Source organism: Pongo abelii, chromosome 11 (assembly GCF_028885655.2).
Source record: "Pongo abelii isolate AG06213 chromosome 11, NHGRI_mPonAbe1-v2.0_pri, whole genome shotgun sequence".
In the NCBI taxonomy this organism is placed as follows: Eukaryota; Metazoa; Chordata; class Mammalia; order Primates; family Hominidae; genus Pongo; species Pongo abelii.
In genome coordinates, this window is record NC_071996.2 from 37465520 (window position 1) to 37488466 (window position 22947).

The window sequence follows — 22947 nt, forward strand, 5'->3', positions numbered from 1 at the left end:
CTGCAGACGCGTGCAACACCACCTGGCTAATTTTTTGTATTTTTAGTAGAGATGGGGTTTCACCATGGTGGCCAGGCTGGTCTCAAACTCCTGAACTCAGGCAATCTGCCTGCGTCAGCCTCCCAAAGTGCTGGGATTACAGGTATGAGCCACTGTGCCCGGCCTCTTATTATGGTTTTAATTTGCATTTCCTGAGGCTTACCATCTTGTACTAAATTTGAAAAATTAAAAACCTTAAAAAATTCAGAAGTCCTCTTTGTCTTGCTCAATCAGCTCTATTAAAAACTTCCTGCAAGCAGCAGGAATTCTACTGCATGGATGTTCACAGCACGAATCCCCACAAACAGGGCAGAACTTCTCAGGGTTGTAAAATGAAGCTGAAGCTGAAGCTGCTGCCAGCACTGCTCTTATCAGAAGTGGCAGGCTCTATGCTGGATTGAGAATGAAAGCATTGCTGCTTCCAGAACAGAAGACGAGCACGAAATGGCTGTGCACGCTTCCATCCCTGCTGGAAGCTTATGGCCTAGAAGATATAACCACTCACCCACAGGTTGAGGGTTAGTCTTAGGAGGGTTGGAGGGATTCCCTGTGGAGGCTTCTGTTTTAACAGCGACTTCCCAGCCTTCTACAGATTGAAGCCTGCCTTGCATGGGAACCATCTCACCTAATCCAGTATGCATTTTGAAAAAGGAAGGAACAGAATGCCCTTCAGTAAACCCGGCCGGGCACAGTGGCTCATGCCTGTAATCCCAGCACTTTGGGAGGCCGAGGCGGGCGGATCACCTGAGGTCAGGAGTTCAAGACCAGCCTGGCCAACATGGTGGAACCTCGTCTCTACTAAATGTACAAAAAAATTAGCTGGGCATGGTGGCAGGTGCCTGTAATCCCGGCTACTAGGGAGGCTGAAGCAGGAGAATTGCTTGAACCTAGGAGGCAGAGGTTGCAGTGAACCAAGATCACGCCACTGCACTTCAGCCTGCGGGACACAGAAAGACTCTGTCCCCCACCCCACACACATACACAACAACAAAAAAAAAAAAAGAAAAGAGAACCAAATCAAACCTTACCTCACACATCCCTTGTTTTGGAAGTGGGTGTTTACAGCCACGCTGCCAGACTGAGGAACTGAATTTTTAATTTTGTTAACTTTTAATTAATTTAGAAACTAAAGCAGAATAAAATATTTTTCTGCTAAGCACAACATTATTGTTTTGGTAGTGCTACATTTCACTTTAGCCATTGAAAATTTAGAATCTTTGATTGAGATGTTCTCTAGGTATACAATATGTATTTTGAAATATTTAGTATAAAAATCACCAATATTTATATTGTTACATGTTAAAATAATCATATTTGGATACACTGGTTTAAGTAAAATATATTGTTAAAATATTTATCTGTTCCTTTTCACTTTTTAAAGCAGCTACTAAAAAATTTAAAACTACATATGTGGATGACATCAGGCAAGATGGTAGCGTGGGAAATATAGGACTCTGTCTCCCTATCTAGATAATTACACTGGCAGAATCTGTTTGATTTAACTATTCTGGAACTCTGGAGTCTATTCAAAGGCTTGCAGCTGCCAAAAGAAGGCTTGGACAGTAAATTGCAATTAATTTTGGTCAATTTCAGCTCTTTGCACAGTAGTGGCTAACCATCCCCTTTTCCCAGCTCCATGGCAGTCAGTCATGCACGTGTACTTGGTGCAGCTTGCACACAGCTTGTGGAATTTAGAGAAGGGAATAAGGACCTTGTCTTCCAGATATCAGGGATCTATGTTCTGAATGCTGCTTCTGATCATGGAGGTGCAGACACAGAGGCAGACTCCACTGTTGCAACCTCACCATCTGAAGTAGGTTTCAGAATATTTAAAGACCCAGAGGCTGTTACCTCCCGCCCCCTTCGTTATTCCCTCTATTCCCTTTTGGGAGCCACATTTGAATAATGGAACATCAAAAAGCAGCTGCATATATAGGGAATTCAGAAAGTCACTACATATGTCCAGGGAAAGATTTAGGCTCAGAAAATACCCAAGAAGAGCTTAAATTTACACCTTGGGTGAATACCTGGCACAAAGTCACCCGACTACAGTAAAAACAGCAACAACAGGCTGGGTGCAGTGGCTCACGCCTGTAATCCCAACACTTTGGGAGGCCAAGGTGGGCGGGTCATGAGGTCAGGAGTTAGAGACCAGCCTGGCCAATATGGTGAAACCCTGTCTCTACTAAAAATACAAAAAAATTAGCCAGGCATGGTGGTGCACACCTGTAGTCCCAGCTACTCGAGAGGCTGAGGCAGAAGAATCACTTGAACCCAGGAGGTGGAGGTTGCAGTGAGCTGAGATCGCGCCACTGCACTCCAGCCTGGTCAACAGAGCGAGACTCTGTCTCAAAAACAAAAAACAAAAACAAAAAAAACAAAACAAAGAAACAAAAAACAACAGCAATAACAACCACAAACCCAGTAAACCACAAACTTGGGGAAGAGGAGAATCTGATTTCCAGAACCGCCAAAATATAAAATTCAAATGTCCAGTTTTCAACAAAAAATTACAAGGCACACAAACAGGAAAGTATAGCTAATTCAAAGGAAAAAATTAAATCACCAGACATAGTCTCTGAGAAAGACCAAATAGTAGAAAACTTTTTCCTAGACAAAGACTTTAGGACAACTGTTTTAAAGATGTTCAAAGAGCTAAAGGAAGAGGTGGACAAAGTCAAGAAAATGATGTATGAACAATATGGAATTATCAATAAAGAAATAGAAAACATAAAAAGGAACAAAACAAATTTTGAGTCAGGCATGGTGGCTCATGCTTGTAATCCCAGCACTTTGGGAGGCTAAAGTGGGCAGATCACTTGAGGTTAGGAGTTTGAGACCAACCTGGCCAACATGGTGAAACCCTGTCTCTACTAAAAATATAAAAATTATCTGGGTGTGGTGGTGCGGCCCTGTAGTCCCAGCTACCTGGGAGGCTGAGGCCCAAGAATCGCTTGAACCTGGGAGGTGGAGGTTGCAGTGAGCTGAGATTGAGCCACTGCATTCCAGCCTGGGCATAGCGTGAGACTCTCTCAAAAAAACAAAAATTTTATTTTGGAGCTGAGAAGTACAATAACTGAAATGAAAAATTCATTAAAGGGATTCAAAAGCATATTTGAGCAGGCAGAAGAGAAAATCAGTGAATGTGAAGAAAGTACAATTGAAATTATCACCTGAGGAACAAGAAAGGAAAAATATTAAAGAAAAGTGAACAGAGCCTGTGGGATCTGTAAGACACCATAAAGCAGACAAACATATGCAGTATGGGAGTTACAGAAGGAGAAGAGAGAGACAAGTAGCAGAGACATTATTTGAAAAAATAATGGCAAAAAAATCCCAAATTTAATGCAATTTAGTGTTTATATTCTTGGATGAATATAAACGCAAAGAAACCCACATTGAGACACATTCTAATAAACTGTCAAACACCAAACACAGAGAGAATCTTAAAATCAGCAGAACAGAAGTCATTCATTACATCAAAGGGTGCTCAAAAAAATTATCAGCATATTTCTCATCAGAAGTCTTGAAGGCCAGAAGGCAGTGGGCTGATATATTCAAAGTGCTGCAAGAAATAAAATGGCTAACCAAGAATCCTATATCTGGCAAAACTGTCCATCAAAAATGAGGGAGTGATTAAAATACTTTAAAATAAATAAAAGCTGAGAGAGCTTATTACCACTAGACTAGCTGCAAGAAATGCTAAAGGGAGTCCTATAGGTTGAAATGAAAGGATATGAGACAGTAGATCAAAACCATATGAAGAAATATCTCCAGCAAAGATAAATACTTGGGAAATTATAAAAGTTAGTATTATTGTAACTTTGGTTTGTAACTCCAGTTTTTGTTTTCACATGACTTAAGAGACTAATGCATTAAAAAAAAAATTATTAGTCTATGTTTTTGCACACACACTACATAAAAATAGAATCTTGTAGCATTAATAACTTAAAGGGGTTGAGATGAAGCTGTATAGAAGTAGAGTTTCTTTATTTTATTTATTTATTTATTTTTGAGACAGAGCCTCACTCTGTCACCCAGGCTGGAGTGCAGTGGCACATCTTGGCTCACTGTGACCTCTGCCTCTCAGGTTCAAGCGATTCTCATGCCTCAGCCTCCCGAGTAGCTGGGATTACAGGTGTGCACGATGACATCTAGCTCATTTTTGTATTTTTAGTAGAGATGGGGTTTCGCCATGTTGGCCAGGCTGGTCTTGAACTCCTGATTTCAGGTGATCCGCCTGCCTTGGCCTCCCAAAGTGCTGGGATTACAGATGTGAGCCACCGCACCTGGCCTAGAAGTAGAGTTTCTATATGCTACTGAAGTTAAACTAGTATAAATCCTTCTCAAATTCTTCTAAGAAACTGAAGAGGAGGAAACTTTTTTTTTTCTTTTACTTTTTTATTTTTTTGAGACAGAGTCTCGCTCTGTTGTCCAGGCTGGAGTGCAGTGGTGCAATCTCAGCTCGCTGCAATCTCTGCCTCCCAGGTTCAAGCGATTCTCCTGCCTCGCCTCCTGAGGAGTTGGGATTATAAGTGCGCACTACCACACCCGGCTAATTTTTTTATTTTTAAGAGACGAGGTTTCACCACGTTGGCCAGGTTGGTCAAGGAAACAATTTTTAACTCATTCTATGAAGCCAGCATTGCCCTAATACTAAAGCCAGACAAGGACACCACAAGAGAAGAAAATTACAAACCAGTATCCCTTATGAACATGGATGCAAAAATGCTCAACAAAATAACCAGCACACTGAATTCAGCAGCATATTAAAGGATTATGCACTATGACAAAGTTGGATTTATTCCTGGAATACAAGCATGATTCAACATATAAAAACGGATCATTGTAAATACACCACATTAAAAGAATAAAGGACAGAAACCACATGATCATCTCATTTGCTGCAGAAAAAGAATCTGACAAAAAATTCAACACTCTTTTACATTAAGAACAATCAACAAATTAGGAATGGAAACTACCTCAACATAATAAAGGCAATATATTAAAAAAAATGATACTTAATGATTACAGACTAAAAGCCTTTCTTCTAAGATCAGGAACAAGACATGCCTGCTTTCACCATTTCCATTCAACACTAATGGAAGTTCTAGCCAGAGCAACTAGGCAAGAAAAAAAAGAAAAGGCACTGAAATTGGAAAGGATGAAGTAAAATTATCTGTTTGCAGACAACATGATCTTAATATAGAAACCCCTAGAGATTCCACATTTTAAAATCTCTGTAAAAACTAATAAATGAATTTAGCAAAGATGCAGGATATAAAACATGCAAAAATAAGTTTCATTTCTATACACTAAAAATGAACCAATTGAAAAGGAAATTTAAAAAACAATTCTATTTATACTAGCATCAAAAAGAATAAAATATGTAGGAATTAACCATGAAAGGGAAAGACCTATAAACTAAAATCTACAAACATTGCTGAAAGAAATTTTAGATGATATAAATAAATAAATGAAAACACATTCCATGTTCATGGATTGGAATAGTTAATATAGTTAATGTGTCAATACTACTCATGGTGATCTACAGATTCAATGCAATATTTATTGATATGGTTTGGATATTTATCCCCTCCAAATCTCATGTTGAAATGTAATCCCAATGTTGGAGGTGTGGCGTGGAGGGAAGTATTTGGGTCATGAGGGCAGATCCCTCATGGCTTGGTGCTGTCCTTGTGATAATGAGTTCTTGTGAGATCTGGTGGTTTAAAAGTATGTGGTACCTCCCCCTGCTCTCACCATATGAAACACTGGCTCCTCCTTTGCCTTCTGCCATGAGTGTAAGGTTCCTGAAGCCCTCACCAGAAGGGGATGCTGGAGCCATGCTGGTACAGTCTGCAGAACTGTGATCCAATTAAACATATTTTCTTTATAAATTACCCAGCCTTGGGTATTTCTTTTTCTTTTTTTTTTTTTTTTTTTTTTTGAGATGGAGTTTCGCTCTTGTTGCCCAGGCTGGAGTACAATGGCACGTTCTTTGCTCACCGCAACCTCTGCCTCCTGGGTTCAAGCAATTCTTCTGCCTCAGCCTCCCGAGTAGCTGGGATTACAGGCACGTGCCACCATGCCCGGCTAATTTTGTATTTTTAGTAGAGACAGGGTTTCTCTAAGTTGGTCGGGCTGGTCTTGAACTCCTGACCTCAGGTGATCTACCTGCCTCGGCCTCCCAGAGTACTGGGATTACAGGCGTGAGTCACCACACCCAGGCCGGGTATTTCTTTATAGTGACACAAGAATGGCCTAACACACCTATCAAAATCTTACTGATATTTCTGTAGAAACAGAAAAGTCCATCCTAAAATTTATATGGAATCTCAAGGGACCCCAAATAGCCAAAATAATCTTGTAAAGAAATCAGAGGTCTCACATTTCCTGATCTCAAAATTTACTACAGAGTTACAGTAATCAAAACAGTGTGGTACTGGCATAAAGGCAGACATATAGACCAATGGAATAAAGTACAGAGCCCAGAAACAGATCCATACTTATATGGTCAAATGATTTCCAACAAGGGTGCCAAGATCATTAAATAGGGAAAGGACAGTCTTTTCAACACATGGTACTGGGGAAACTGCACATCTACATGTAAAAGAATGAAGTTGGACCTTAGCTAATACTAAATACAAAAATTAACATGAAATAGATCAAAGACTTAAATGTAGGAACTAAAACTATAAAACTCTTAGAAGAAAACACAGGGGAAAGGCTTCAAGGCATTGGACTTGGCAATGACTTCCTAGATCTGACATCAAAGGCACAGGCAACAAAAGAAATAACAGACAAATTGGGCTTCATAAAAAATTTAAAACTTTTGTGTAAAGTTCATTCAACTGAGTAAAACGACGATTCACAGAATAAGAGAGAAGATTTGCAAATCACATATCTGGTAAGTAATTAATGTCCATAAGATACAAATAACTCCTAAAGCTCAACAATAAAAGCAAATAATTCAATTCAAAAATGGGCATAGGACTTGAATAGATACTGCTCCAACAGTAATATACAAATGGCCAATAAGCATATGAAAAGATGCTCAATATCACTAATCATTAGGGAAAAGCAAATCAAGACCACAATGAGATACTATTTCAAACCCATTAGGATGGCTACTATAAAACAAAACAAAATGAAAAGTGATGGTGAGGATGTGGAGAAATTGGAACCCTTGTGCATTGCTGGTGGGAATGTAAAATGTTGCAGCTGTAGAAAACAATGTAGCATTTCCTCAAAATATTAAACTAGAATTATTTGTTCCAGCAATTCCACTTTTGAGTACATACCCCAAAGAATTGAAAACGGAGTTTCAAACAGACATATGCATACTCATATTCATAGCAGCATTATTCACAACAACTGAAAGGTGGACACAACCCCAATGTCCATGGATGGATGAATGAATAAAAAAAATAGTAGATAACAATGAAATATTATTTGGCCTAAAATAGGAAGGAGATTCTGACACATGCTTCAACATGGATAAACCCTGAGGACATAATGATAAGTGAAATAGGCCATACACAAAAGGACAAATATTGTATGATTGCACTTATATGAAGTGCCTAGATTATTAGTCAAATACGTACTGACAGAAAGTAGAATGGTGGTGTTTTACACTATTGTTGCATTGCTATAAAGAAATACCTGAGGCTGGGTAATTTATAAAGAAAAGAAGTTTATGGCTGGGTGTGGTGGCTCACACCTGTAATCCCAGCACTTTGGGAGGCTGAGGTGGGTGGATCACCTGAGGTCAGAAGTTCAAGACCAGCCTGGCCAACATGGCTAAACCCCGTCTCTACTAAAAGTACAAAAATTATCCAGGCATGGTGGTGGGCACCTGTAATCCCAGCTACTCAGGAGGCTGAGGCAGGAGAATCACTTGAACCCGGGAGGCAGAGGTTGCAGTGAACTGAGATTGCACCACTGCACTCCAGCCTGAGTGACAAGAGCGAGACTCTGTCTCAAAAAAAAAAAAAAAAAAAAAGAGGTTTATTTGGCTCATGGTTCTGCAGTCTTTACAGGAAGCATGGTGCTGGCATCTGCTCAGCTTCTAGGGAGGCCTCAGGAAGCTTACAATCATGGCAGAAGGTGATGGGGGATCACGTACGTCACATGGTGAAAGCAGGAGCAAGAAAGAGAGAGTGGCGAGGGAGGTGCCACACACATTTAAACAACCAGATCTGGTAAGAACTCACTATCATGAAGACAGCACCAACCGATGAGGGATCCGCCCCCATGATCCAAACACCTCCCACCAGGCCCCACCTCCAGATTGAGGATTACAATTCAACATGAGATTTGGGTGGGGGCAAATAGCCAAACTATATTAGGTGGTTACCAATAACTGGGGAAAGAGTTAGTTTAATGAGTGCAGAGTTTCAGTATGGGACGATAAAAAAGTGCTAGAGATGCATGGTGAGGATGGTTACACCATAATGTGAATGTACTTAATACCAATTTAAGTACATTTAAAAACAATTAAAATGATAAAGTTTACCACAAAAATTACATATATGGCTTGTATTATATTTCTGTTGGATTGTACTGGTCTGGAAACACAACATGTTTTATAGTTAATTGTGATTAGTGGTCATAATTCACAAATACCTTTTTTTTTAAAAAAAAAAAAGCAAAAACACCCTTGGCAGGATTTATTTGAACAAAATCAGGTGCCTGACCTCTACTTAACTACTAATATGAAACCACACTGGCATATGGTACACTAAGGAAAGGAGTCATTTTTACTTACAAGCTGCAGCAGGCACAAGGAACCAAATGGGCCACAGAGATGCACATTAGGCTGGAGAAAGGGCAGGTATTGATGTCAGGGTGGCAGATGGTTTCTAAGGCCCATGGGGAGTTCAAGAACTAGTGGACACACATCCAGGGTCCAGGGTTAGGGTAGTATTTGAGCAATGGTATTTCAATAGGGACTGATTTTGTCATCGTGCTATATGCACAAGATGGCATACAGTGATGCAACATGAAATACCTCTTCCTCAAACCTCAAGTTTTGCTAAAAGAAGAAATTTTTGGCTTCTCTCTACCCTCACTCCCTCCTCCCTAAAGGAAGCAGAGTGACTTATCCCACTGGCAAATTTAGGAGAAGTCATGGAGGATGAAAACGCCTGCCCCCTTTCTCTCTGATCAGCCTGCCTACAGAACAGACTGCTTTTATGTGCTGAGGACAGAAGCCCTCAAGTTTGGCCTGGGGATCCTTCTCTCATTGTCCCCAAGATGAAGTCAAGTGACTGCAGGCCTGGGTTTTGGGGTAAGTTTGCTTGCCCTCCAGGATAGATTAACTCTTACTTTCCTGCAGGGGGGCTACCCCAGGGCCCCAGTTGAACACAGAGGCCCTAAGTATTAGAGAGCTTGACTGGTGCTGCAGATCCATGCATGATTTCGAATTCTCTTTTATTAACCTCAAAACTGACATTGTCAATTCCATCTGTCTGATTTCTGCGTCTCATTTCTCAACTGGTTCCCAGTTTGATGTGGGGAGAGAGGCATTAGAAATTATCCTTCCTAAACCTCCTAAGAGCAGTTTTCAAAACAGTAAGAACAAAAACAGCATAGCAATATTTCATATATGGCTTTAAAAAATATCCATTTGATGAAAGCCAAGACATAAATTAAGTCACAGTTCTGTAAGAAAGTATTATGTAGAAGGCAGGTAAAACATTTCTGCAGGATCGCAAAGGCTCTAAGCTGAAGCACAGCAATCTGGGTTACAACAAGAAGATTGGGCTGTGTCTGTGGCATCTGTGTGTAAATGATGCATGCCAAGCACTTGCTAGATTCAGGTAGCACGAGAGTGCTTTCTTTAACTCATTTTGGAGGCTAAGTTGAAATGATGTTGGGCTTTTTGTTTTGTTTTTTTTTGAGATGGAGTTTCACTCTTGTTGCCCAGGCTGGAGTGCAATGGTGCAATCTCGGCTCACCACAACCTCTGCCTCCCAGGTTCAAGTGATTCTCCTGGCTCAGCCTCCCGAGTAGCTGGGATTACAGGCATCCGCCACCATGCCCAGCTAATTTTTTGTATTTTTAGTAGAGACAGGGTTTCACCAGGTTGACCAGGCTGGTCTTGAACCCCTGACCTCAGGTAATCTACCCGCCTCGGCCTCCCAAAGTGTTGGGATGGGTTCTTTCTTTTTTTTTTTTTTGAGGCAGAGTCTTGCTCTGTCGCCCCGGCTGGAGTGCAGTGGTGCAATCGCGGCTCACTGCAAGCTCCACCTCCCGGGTTCATGCCATTCTCCTGCCTCAGCCTCCTGAGTAGCTGGGACTACAGGCACCTGCCACCACGCCCAGCTAATATTTTTAGTATTTTTAGTAGAGACGGGGTTTCACCATGTTAGCCAGGATGGTCTCGATCTCCTGACCTCATGATCCACCCACCTTGGCCCCCCAAAGTTCTGGGATTACAGGCATGAGCCACTGCGCCTGGCCTGGATGGGCTTTCTTAAAGACTTTAGCTTCATATAGTTTAGGTGTTTGGCGGCTCTCCAATCTAATGATGACATCTAGTTGCAGGGAAGGCAGATGTGTGAGAGCAGAGAGACCATGAAATATAAACACTTTAGCAAATGTGGAATAATTAACAATATTTTTAAGGTGTACCAGAGGCCAGTTTCCAGAAAATAGCTAGAAGCTACTGCTGGAAAGACCCTAGTCAATGATTTGAGGGAGGGAGGAGAGAAACTGCTAAGGCAGAGAGGCAGGTAGTTGGAACACAGAATGTATTTTAATAACAGTGACATTTCTCAATGGTAATTACGAACACAACCAGGGTGGCAAAAACACCCTTAACGATATAAAGCAACTGACAAACTTGAGATGGGATAAAACTTTTTCTGGTAGTTGGATATTCAGAGAGATTAGTGCAGTGACTAGGAGCCCACAATTTTCCAGTTCAAAAGAACAAATGGTGGAATGAGAGACAGGCTAATACTCATATTGCATATTATTGCAACGGAAAATGAGATACTATTTTTACAATTTATTTTTGATGTTTGATATCCATGATTCTGTATCCTATGAGTAAACACAACCTATTTACTATAAAGTGCTCAAGAGCATTGACTTTTTTGTCATATAATTTAAAATGCCTCATACTTTTATTTCTAAAGAAACTACATTTTAAATGTTTCACTCAAGAATCTGAAGAAGAGATTTGATTTATTAGCAAGATGTATGGGCAGAAAATCCTTTCCCCATCCAGTTAAGAAAATGTAGAGGGTATTCACTTGTCACAGGAAAATCTCCCCAAGAAATGTACGTTGGGCTGTAATTAACACCAAGAGTGGGCGTCTTTAAAAATTCCATATGAATTATTCCTCCTGGCTCTGAGGCTACTAAAAGCAACTTTACTAGTCATCAGAATGTGTCTGGGATCGATGTCACCCAGTGACAGGAACAGGAAGGCAGGCCAGCCTGACGCTGGCTGTGCAAGGTTTGAGTGTGTGAGCCCACCATGCTCCGGAAGTCCTCCCCACCCTACCCCTACCCACAGGCATATTTTCATATGGTTCCCTATCGTAAGCAGGTTCCTTCCTCACCTACCACTTCCCAGCTCTGTTCCCTGGACCCAGAGCCTTTTTTCTGAGATGGGGCCTTGCTGTGTTACCCAGGCTGGTCATGAACCCCTGGGCTTAAGTGACCCTCCTACCTCAGCCTCCTGAGTAGCTAGGACTACAGGCAAGTGCCATCATACCTGGCCAGAGCCCTTTTTTGTTGTCGTTTTCTTAGCCTAAACTGTATCTTGCAGCTTCTCTGAGTCTTTTCAGAGCCAGGCCTATCCTTTTACACTCATTCTACCCACCTGTGTTTTTCACTCCATCTCCATCTCCTGAGTGGCAGCAGCTATCTTCTTCCTGGGGGCATCTGCACTTCTTTCTGCACTCAGGATCTGCTGCTTGCTCTGACACTTTCTGTGTCCCTCTGTCATAACCTCCCATTTGCAATACATAATGGGGAGCTTCTGTTTCAGATTGTGAGGAGGAAAGAATAGTCTCCTCAAGATGCCCTTTTGGTCTTGGTTATTAGCTCAATCTCTATTTTCAGTCTCAGAACACTTCATCTCAATGTGCCCCACAAGTAATGCAGACCAAATTAGGGGAAGGCAGGACACAAAGCTCTGAGACAGGAAGGGATGGGGATGGGCCAGTCAGTGTCCTGTACAGCAAATGCTCACTGCTCCTTACAGCATTTTTAATTAGTCAGAATTCTGAAACCTGGTATAGACTGAGCCTATCTTCATGGATTGTTTTACCTCAAACCATCACACAGTTCTTACATCTGAGAACTTTCTCCTTAGAATTGTCACCTTAGTGTGATCTGAAGAGCAAGTTCCCCTCAAATTTGACCTACTTAGACCTCGCTTGTAAAACCCCATGCTGGAGGAAAGGCAGCGTGCCTGCTTCTTGGCTCTCAACCGTGACAAATCCTAGGTTACCTTGGAAATGAGGCAGAAAACTGCAAAGAGCGCTGACCAACTAAGCAGAAAGGAGGCCAAAGAAAGCCCAAACTTCATTTATAAAATAACCAACATGATTTGAGCTCATACAATGAAACAGAAACTGAGGAACAACTGTGGTTGTATAATCTTTGATTGTAAATCTTTCTAAAAACAAGTCCTTTAATGTTGTAAAACACTAGCTATTAATTAACGTGGGAAAATGCTCAAACTAAAGAGGTATATGTCCTAATAGTATTTACAAACAGCTCCCTTTTGGGAATGTAATTCTTCCTTGGTCCTGTATTTTGTATAGTTCTGACTCTTTGCTCTCATGATTCTGACATATTGCAGGACTAGGCCCTGGGTTTGTTTCATCATCACTCTTATTTTATGTCAATTACATTTTAATGTTATTATTGTATATTTAAATGCATATAACCATCTGATTATGTCTTATTATAAAGCGTTTTATCATCATCACTCTCTTTAAAAGAAGTACCAGAAACATACCTTTAATAACACAGGGTTTTAAAAACAGAAAATGAGAACCAGAAGATAAAGAGTATTTTGATAGTACACTTAGTTTTTTTGTTTGTTTGTTTGTTTGAGACGGAGTCTCGCTCTGTCGCCCAGGCTGGAGTTCAATGGCGTGATCTCGGCTCACTGCAACCTCTGCCTCCCAGGTTCAAGCAATTCTCCTGCCTCAGCCTCCCGAGTATCTGAGATTACAAGCGCGCAACACCATGCCCGGCTAATTTTTTGTATTTTTAGTAGAGACGGGGTTTCGCCGTATCAGCCAGGATGGTCTCGATCTATCTCCTGACCTCATGATCCGCCCGCTTTGGCCTCCCAAAGTGCTGGGATTACACGCGTGAGCCACCACACCCAGCCAACAGTAAGCCTAGTTTTATTCATTTTTTAAAAAAAGATCTAAAAAATCAAGCTGAAGTGGCATTTTACATTTTATGTTTTCAGTTATTTAATAGTTTTAACAATTACTTTACACAGAACGCCCAAATTGTCCACAAACACCATAGGTACCTCATTTTGAAAGGATATTTTTGATAAAGATGACTAGCTAAGAAATAAAGCAAGAAAAGCAACACCCAAAATATGTACCCCAAGCTCATTCTGGAGGTATTTAGTGGACAGTCTCTCCTGAATCCTAAGCAGGCTGGTCATGCTTGGCCCAGAATTCCCAAATAATGATTTGCGTTTGAAATTTCCCATAAGGTTTTGCAATGTTCCATTCATACCTATGACAGTCCAGAACAATACTAATCCAGAAGCATTTTTAGGTAATTGAGAGTACATTTTTTAAACACAATCTATACACAATACAGTGATTAGGCATATTAGGGGTAAAGAGCTTAACAAAACATTGCTGAAACATAATTGCGAGTCTGCATCAAGTCAAAAAGGCCACAGAAATATTTAGTATTGTATCTTAGTTTCTGTTAAGTACTTTCAAAATGTATTTAACACTAAAAGTAATTAGTAGAAGAGAATTTGAATTCTTGATTTTTGTTCTGAAAATTTTTACTCTCAATATATTAAACAAACATGGAAAACTTCTGTATTAAAGTCTTCCACATGTAAACCATTTGTCATTCATTCATATATTTTTCTACTTTACTTCTTTACCAAAAATCGTGTGATGTCTGATCCATGCTTTGATGCTAGAGATTGTCTTCTCACCTGGCTTCTTTCCTTAGCTTGTCTGGCAGTTCTCTAAAAGTTAAAAAATATGCATGTGTACATGTTAGGAAAAAAGCACTGGCTACAGAAGCTCAAAAACTCTTTATATTGTTAGTTTGGAAAATCTACACTGTCACTACACCCATTTTCCAGTGTCACTACACCCATTTTCCAGTGGTTGGCTATTAAAGGGTTACCAAACCACAAGGCAGAGTATCTTAGCAGCTCTGGTAAGTCCCTGAGGTCCTAGGTTCGTAGGACCAACATAGCAGGAGAAAACATACAACTTGGGGGATGTCTTGCTACCCAGTGACAGCATGAATTCCTCATTTGGAGACTAGGAAGGCCCTGATTCTCCCATCCAAGTGGGAGGTCTTTTTTTTTTTTTTTTTTTTTTTTTTTTGAGATGGAGTTTTGTTCTTTTACCCAGGCTGAAGTGAAATGGCGCGATCTCGGCTCACTGCAACCTCCACCCCCCAGGTTCAAGCAATTCTCCAGCCTCAGCCTCCAGAGTAGCTGGAATTATAGGCACCTGCCACCACACCCAGCTAATTTTTGTATTTTTAGTGGAGACGGGGTTTTGCCACGTTGGCCAGGCTGGTCTCGAACTCCTGACCTCAAGTGATCCACCCACCTCAGCCTCCCCAAGTGGGAGTTCTTAAGGCAACTTGGGATTACCCAGCGAAGAAAATCTACCCACTTCCTATTCTCTGATCCCAGAGGCCATTTCCAACTCAACAGATGAACTGGTGTAGAAAATAAAATGACCATAGACTAGAACTGGATTCTTCCGCTAATCCCACAAATAACATTTTTCATGAGAATCTACAAAAATAATTACAGAAAGGGCTGCATTTTCTTTGGCTATTTCTTAATTCTCTTATAGGTCTTGAATTTGCTAATAACTTGCACAGCTGAGAAATCAGATGACTTTTTTTTCCCAGTTGAAGTCCATGTGAGGTGATCCAGGCGGAAACAGTAAGGACAGAAGAGAAGCTTACGGTGGAGGGTGGTGGCTCACACCTGTAATCCCAACGCTTTGAAAGGCCGAGGCAGGTAAATCACCTGAGGTCAGGAGTTCGAGACCAGCCTGGACAACATGGTGAAACCCCATCTCTACTAAAAATACAAAAATCAGCTGGGTGTGGTGGCGGGTACCTGTAATCCTAGCTACTCAGGAGGCTGAGGTAGGAGAATCAGTTTGAACCCGGGAGGCAGAGGTTGCAGTGAGCCGAGATCATGCTGAGATCACACCATCACACTCCAGCCTGGGTGACAGAGTAAGACTCTGTCTCAAAAAAAAAAAAAAAAAAGAGTAGTAAAGAGTTCATACTTTATAAACATTGGCAAAGGATCTGAAATAGTACTCAAAAGTTTAAATATAACTGATTAGCATCTTTTAAAAACATCAGTGTCTTTAGCAAACAAAACAATTGCAGGCCATTCTCCCTGCACCACATTGGCACCCACTGACCATACCCAGTGGCAGTTAAATGGGCTTCTGGGGCCATAAATGAGTAAAATTCTTTGGAAAACAGTTTGGTGATAAATTCCTACATTGTCAAAAATATCCAAATACTTTTGACTCGGTGAGTTTTACACATGAGAATCTACCTTAAGGAATGACCTCAAAATGTAGAAAACAGTTTTGTTTACAAAAAATGTGCTTGGTGGCATGATATATAAAAGCAAAAAAATTTAAACAAATATTAATCAGTATGGGAATGGTTAAGTAAACTACAGTAGAGATCTGCTCAATAGAATGCTATATTATGCAGTCATTTTAGATGATATAAGTTATGAATGGTTAGAGAACATGAGAAATGCTTAGATCTTGCTGTAAGTGAAAAAAAGTTGAATACGAAGTTGCATATTGAATATTTCTAAGATGATCTCAGCAGGTAAATCCCACTACCTTTTACTGGACTGCCTGTAAAAAATTCATCCTGGTAGATAAACAATAGTATGTGTTTTTTTCTCTCATTCTAAGCAATAGGTAACTAACTACCCAAAGATGGGGCAGAGTTAATTGGTTTCACACTTTGGCCAGCAATGAAACCTTTGCATGTTGAACTGAGTTGGTCCTAGAGATAACTTATCAATGTTTTCAGATATTTCAGGATATCCCTAGTTATATGCAAACATGTATCACTGCCCCAATTCACCAAACTTCCAGTTTGAGGATCTGGGTCTCATCAAGACAATATGTAAATTGTGTTCATTTCTTTCTTGGTAGTGGTGCAAATGTCTTGGTCCTAGAATGAATGAAAAGGGAAGCAGCTTCTCTTGCATCTGTGACACGGGCCTTGAGAGGAAAGGCAAGTGTTAGATGATGAAAGGAGTAATATGCGCCTCGAATCTCAGACCAGAGATAAATTCATCCACATAATCTTCCACAATTGTGTGCACAATTTTCCATTTGACTTCTCAGGATGCAGTCAAAGCTATATGAGAGCTTCACTGACCTCTTTGTGACAGACTGTGCAGAGAGTCTGCAGGTTGTCCAGGGAACACTGTCCTCCTCCCCCATACACTGGCTTGATATGATCCACCTGCCAGAAATGTCCTTCCCCTGGGTTTCTTATCATTTCATTTAGCTGCAATAAGAATACAAGATCAGCAATTTTCAACATATACTGCAAGAAGTGTTTGTTGGTTTTGCATTGTGCAATCATGTTTATACAGGAAAATCATGGGGAAAAATACATCAGGAGAGCTTTTTATAGCTTTTATTGTGAGTAGAAAAAACCCTCTGTTAGAAGTTTGAAAGCAATAAGATGTGTTTCTGAAAGTTTTTTTTTCTCCCTTAACCTAACTCATTTTGAAAAAATTACAATAAAATATAAAATACCAAGACTCCTGACAGATTGGGAAAAACTGGTTTTTCTACACCTGTAAGTTAGTTTATATATTCACTAAACCAAATCTAAAAAAAGAATAAGAATAGATTAGAAATTTAAAACTTCTCAGCCAGGCACAGTGGCTCATGCCTGTAATCCCAGCACTTTGGGAGGCCAAGGCAGGCGGATCACGAGGTCAGGAGATCGAGACGAGCCTGGCTAACACGGTGAAACCCCGTCTCTACTAAAAATACAAAAAATTAGCCAGGCATGGTGGCAGGTGTCTGTAGTCCCAGCTACTCCGGAGGCTGAGGCAGGAGAGTGGCGTGAACCCAGGAGGCGGAGCTTGCAGTGAGCAGAGATCGCGCCACTGCACTCCAGCCTAGAAGACAGACTCGGTCTCAAAAAAAAAAAAAAAAAAAAAAAAAAAGAAATTTAAAACTTCTCAATACTACTGAGTCAAACAATCTTTAATTGTTGACCTAAATGCTTTTGTCACTATACAATGGCAGTTTAATGTCAATAGCTATTACCTAGAACTTTTATACTATTCACCAGAGAACTTTCCAAGTTATGTGAACTGGAATGAAATTTCTAGAACAAATATCTGTAACTTGCATATTTGGAATAATTAAAGATGACCATTTAAAGTAGCCTTTATTTAGGCCAGTCCATATATACACATTTTATATTTAATCAATGATAACCTACAATTAAAATGGGATGTATTTTATCATTTTCCGGAGGTAGTAAAACCAGCTCACACCACGGCAATGCAGTTGTCTAAATATCACAAAGATGAGTATGGCACTTGCTTTTATTTCCTTCAACTTCACGGCTGCTGGCCACGGGAACCCATGATTATGTATAAAGCCTGTTTAAGCAAGCTTGTCAGGCACAATGACCTGATCAATAGTGCTGGCCCATGAGGAGTCATAAGAGGCAACAAGTTGGAGCAGTAAACTTTGTCCAGCTGACCTTTGTTACTGCCTGCCTTACCTTCTCTTCTGTGCTGAACTTCCCAACTTCTGTTAGAAGAAATGTATTGATTTTTGTTTTTGAGGTTGGCATTGTTAGAAGCTACTACAAATGGCGGTCTTGTGCATCAAGCAAATGGCATAGTCTTAGGGAAAAAAAACAATTTTGGTTTTGCCTTTTTAAACCAATTCCTTCTTTCTGAGCAGCCCCCACTCTGACAGACTCAATAATTCAGAAGATGCTTCTTTAGTTTTTCCAAGCAATTGTAAGGCAAATCACTTGGGGCCACTCTTCAATATCCTAAATTTGCCCACCTCTTGAAAGAATCACTTGATGTGGTAGTGCATGCCTGTAATCCCAGATGTTTGGGAGGCTGAGGCAGGAGGATCACTTGGCCCAGGAGCCAGGAGTTCAAGATCATCCTGGGAAACACAGTGAGATCCCAGACCCAATCTCAAAAAAAAAAAAAAAATATGTATATAAATATATAAATATATATAATTTTTATATATTATATATAATATATATTTTTTATATATATTATATATACATATAAAATCACTCTCTAACTAGTCCTACCCAATTTGAGCCTATTGTGTTCCTTATTCTCAGAGCACTTTTGTTTTAGATGTCTATTATATTACTTCTGCATTCCTGGACAGGTTGCTTTCAATGACCTTGAGTCATTTTATTGCATGTCTTCTGGAAGCCATCACACTGAGACAGCAGTAACTGGAGTCTGACTGACATCTCTGGGATGTGTACAATATGTCCCTCACTAATGAGACCAAAAGATCTTTCAGGAACTCTGGATATCATTAGAGAAACAGTGTATTTCCCTATCTCTCAGAGACATGCTAATTCATCTTTGCAGAAATGCTGATTAATTCATTCTCTCATAATTCAGCAACACTGTCCTAGGTAAATAAAAATATATAATTTGTCGAACTGGCAGGAATTCATCCAATATTTTAGTGGGCACACAGTGGCTGAGGGGTGATTCTTTTTAAATTAAGCACATTACAAAATTACATTTTATTTAGAGATAGGGTCTCGCTCTGTTGCCCAGGCTAGAGTGCAGTGGCACCATCACAGCTCACGGCAGCCTTGACCTTCTGGGCTCAAGCAATCCTCCTATCTCAGCCAACCAAGTAGCTGGGACTACAGGTGCATGCTACCACACCCAGCTAATTTTTCTGGTTTTTCTCTTTTGTAGAAATGGGGTTCCACTATGTTGCTCAGGCTGGTAACTCTTGGCTCAAGCAATCCTCCCACCTTGGCCTCTCCAAGTACTGGGATTACAGGTATGAGCCAACGCCGGGCCTAGTTTGAAATTTAGAATTGTTCAGATAGCAAGATTAGAAATCCAGTTGAATTTTGGAAATGAAAGTGAATATTGATGATAGTGTGCTATAAATAATAATTTGTCATAATTTGGTGTATTAAAATTATATTTTTCAATGCAATGAACACATACGTGTGTGAGTGTATATACACATACATAGCCTTCTGATTGTGATGGACTACATTTCTGGGTTATCTGTTTGCCTCTTGTCTTTCAATATTAACATTATGGAAAGGGGAATCACCAGACCATAGGTGCTTCTTGATACACTGCACCACCTGTTAAGATCTTTTCCCAAAATAACTGAATGAGAATGAAACTAAGCCTCTAGATCTTACAATTATTATTGAGAAAATTGGGGGAATAGAAGAACATGTCAAACAATACCTTGCAGATACGGGAAGACAAATCCAGAATGGCAAATGATCCAGTATATTCAATCATTGATAGTACGATAGTATAAAAAAGGAATGGGGTGCTATAATACTTTAAATGAAGCATAAGAGGCATTATAATCAAATATACTATGTGGGTGACATTTTGATTCTAATTTGAACAAAGTAACTACAAAATACTTTTTTTTTTTGGAGACAGAGTCTTGCTCTGTTGCCCAAGCTGGAGTGCAGTGGCATGATCTTGGCTCACTGCAACCTCTGCTTCTCAGGTTCAAGTGATTCTTCTGCCTCAGCTCCCGAGTAGTTGGGATTACAGGTGCCTGCCACCATGCCTGGCTAATTTTTTATACTTTTAGTAGAGATGGGGTTTCTCCATATTGGCTAGGCTGGTCTCGAACTCCTGACCTCAGGTGATACACCTGCCTTGGCCTCCCAAAGTGTTGGGATTACAGGTATGAGCCACTGCACCCAGCAAAAGGCATTTTTGAGACAACCTGGGAAACCAAACATAGACTTAGTATAATTAAGGAACTGTAATTGTGTTGGGTGTGATAACTCATACTGGGATTATATTTAAAAGAAAGAGAGGAAAGGAAATGAGGACAAGCAAAGAGGGAAGGAGGAAAGGGGAAAAGGAAGGAAGGGAGGAAGGAAGGGAGAGAGAGAGAAAGGGGAAGAGGGAGGGGGGAAGAGGGGAGGGAGAGGAAAGGAAGGATAGAAGGAAGGAAGGAGGTCTTTACCTGTGAGAGATACAGAATGAAAATATTCAAGAGTGAAAAGAAATGTCTGGAATTTTCTTTAAAATAATCTAGGAGATGGCCGGGCACGATGGCTCATGCCTGTAATCCCAGCACTTTGGGAGGCTGAGGCGGGTGGATCACCTGAGGTCAGGGGTTCAAAACTAGCCTGGCCAACATGGTGAAATCCCGTCTCTACTAAAAATACAAAAATTAGCCAGGCGTGGTGGCACATGCCTGTAATTCCAGCTACTCGGGAGGCTGAGGCATGAGTATCGCTTGAACCCAGGTGGCAGAGGTTGCAGTGAGTTGAGATTGCGCCACTGCACTCCAGCCTGGGTGACAAGGGCGAAACTCTGTCTCCTAAATAAATAAATAAATACATACATAAATAAATAAATAAACAAAATATTCTAGGAGAAACAAACAAGTGAGTCAATGACAGACGAAAATGAATGCCAAAATGCTGGAAACTCTTAAAGCTGGCTGATGGACATATGGGTCCATTATTTTCTTTCCTTTTATATATCTGAATATTCCCATGTTAAAATGTACAAAATAAAGTTAGAGAGTCAATATTCATTACTCAGTACAATGCTGCCTTCTATCTATCACATGATTATAACTTACCTGTTCTAATGGGAGCTTTGAAGTCCAGGTAGCATCCAGAAGATTCTTCCTCTGACTTTTAGGGGCATCTCTCAGACGTAAAAAGAGTTCTTGTGCATTCACATTACAGAGTTGACACACACCACGTTCAGTTTCAAATACTTTGGCTCGCAGGTAACTGTTATTAGATCGAATCCAAAACTCTTCCTGACATTTCAGAGAGCAAAACCGTGAATCCCAAGAGTTCGCTTTACACGCTCGCTTAGTCTGGCAAGTGGGTTGCTGACAGCGAAGGCAAAGTGGATTTCCTTCATTATCCACAGCTTGCAAATAGCCTTTGGATGTAGAGGGCTTCACAGTGAGATCTGCCTGGACTGTGTATGGATTTAGAAATGGGACACAGGCTCCATCTTCAAGAAGCTTTCTACAATTGATAAAAACATTGAATAGGTAACTAAGGAATGATTAGTCTAAATAGTAATTGCTTCATATAAAGGTTATCAAAGTTTCTATACGGATAAATAGTAAACACAGATCACAGTATAGAAATAAAATAGTTACAGTCAGCACTCTATATCCCATGCCAAGTAAAGAAGAATGGTGTGTTACAAAAATTAATTGAATATAAATATGTTGCCTCTCTTGGGAATTTAGATGCCCTTGTGTTAAACGATCTGGAAACATGTGAAACATCTGGAGAAGCTGTTAGAAAATGCTTCTTCAGGCTGGGAAAGGACAGGCTAATGTAAAACCCCAACTAAAGCTTAGTGGCTACCCTGCTCCTTAAATATATGTGGTCACACACCTCATTAGCTCAGAGAGGTAATTACAAACTCTCTCCTCCAGCCTCTGCTAGCTCACAGGAAACAGAGTCACAGCCATAAAGTGACAGAGTGAAATAGCTGACAGTGCTGATAGGAATTAGAAGACTTTCTCCTGCAGGTAAATGCAGAGTTGATGAAATTAAACATGATAGGATACAAAACATGATAGGATATGTGCTCAATTTGTTAGAATAAAAGAAAAGGTACACTACTCAATTTTGTTAGAAAGTCCTACTTGGGAAGTAACAACAGCTGCTTTGTCTGTTTTCCACGGTTGTTTGTTAGAAGAGTTAGGATATGTGCTCAATTTGTTAGAATAAAAGAAAAGGTACACTACTCAATTTTGTTAGAAAGTCCTACTTGGGAAGTAACAACAGCTGCTTTGTCTGTTTTCCACGGTTGTTTGTTAGAAGAGTTAAAAGAAAGACTTCTAATGATGGAGCTCAAGATTGGGGGACAGAGCCCAGATTTAACCTCAGGTCTCCTGGCATCTACTCCCAAGCCCTGGGGCAGGTTACTTAGTCCACTTGGTCTCAGTGTCCTTCCTCATCTCTAATGTTTAAAATGAGGACACCAGGTACCTCAACAGGTTGCTAGGACAACTGAAGAGCTACTATCTTGTGAAAGTTCTTTGTAACCTCTAAAGTGGTCATGCAAAGGTGAGACATTATTATGAAAATCAATACATAAATGTAAAGGAGTGGAATTAGTACTACTATATACTAGTAGTAGAAAAACCTTACTTTGTGAAAGGATCCCGTGGCCTGGACTCCTTTGTGATCAGACGGACATGGCCCCCAGCATTCTTCACTTTGTCCATTGAGGCTACGGCAACATCTTCTTTGGTTATGTATCTAAAACAATGATATGTTAAATAGATTCCCTCTATCTCATATAAAAATGTCTCTATTGCATGTTCACATTGTTCCTTGCAAAAGCAATAGAAGAAAAAGCAAGCACAATTCTATTAACTGTGCTAAAACTCAAGTTAGAAAATGGAATTTTTA

General features: G+C 40.3%; 2 protein-coding genes across 20 annotated transcripts in view; one reads left to right on the top strand and one right to left on the bottom strand.

Moving 5' to 3' along the window:
• Window positions 1-22947, top strand: part of RAB3GAP1 (RAB3 GTPase activating protein catalytic subunit 1) — a 199230-nt gene that overhangs the window by 130519 nt on the left and 45764 nt on the right. The window lies entirely within an intron of this gene.
• The window catches only part of ZRANB3 (zinc finger RANBP2-type containing 3), a 332321-nt gene continuing 319279 nt past the window's right edge, over window positions 9906-22947 (bottom strand). For 17 of the 18 annotated variants that reach the window (XM_054549309.2, XM_054549308.2, XM_054549315.2 and 14 more), the window contains 4 exons: window positions 22684-22794; window positions 21138-21540; window positions 16678-16809; window positions 13406-14245 (listed from right to left, as the gene is read on the bottom strand). In XM_054549309.2, the coding sequence (XP_054405284.1) occupies window positions 14147-14245; window positions 16678-16809; window positions 21138-21540; window positions 22684-22794 (745 nt within the window). In that variant the 3' untranslated portion in view covers window positions 13406-14146. Of the gene's footprint in view, window positions 14246-16677; window positions 16810-21137; window positions 21541-22683; window positions 22795-22947 lie in introns of all 18 variants that reach the window. The other variant, XM_054549318.1, reaches the window with a different exon arrangement.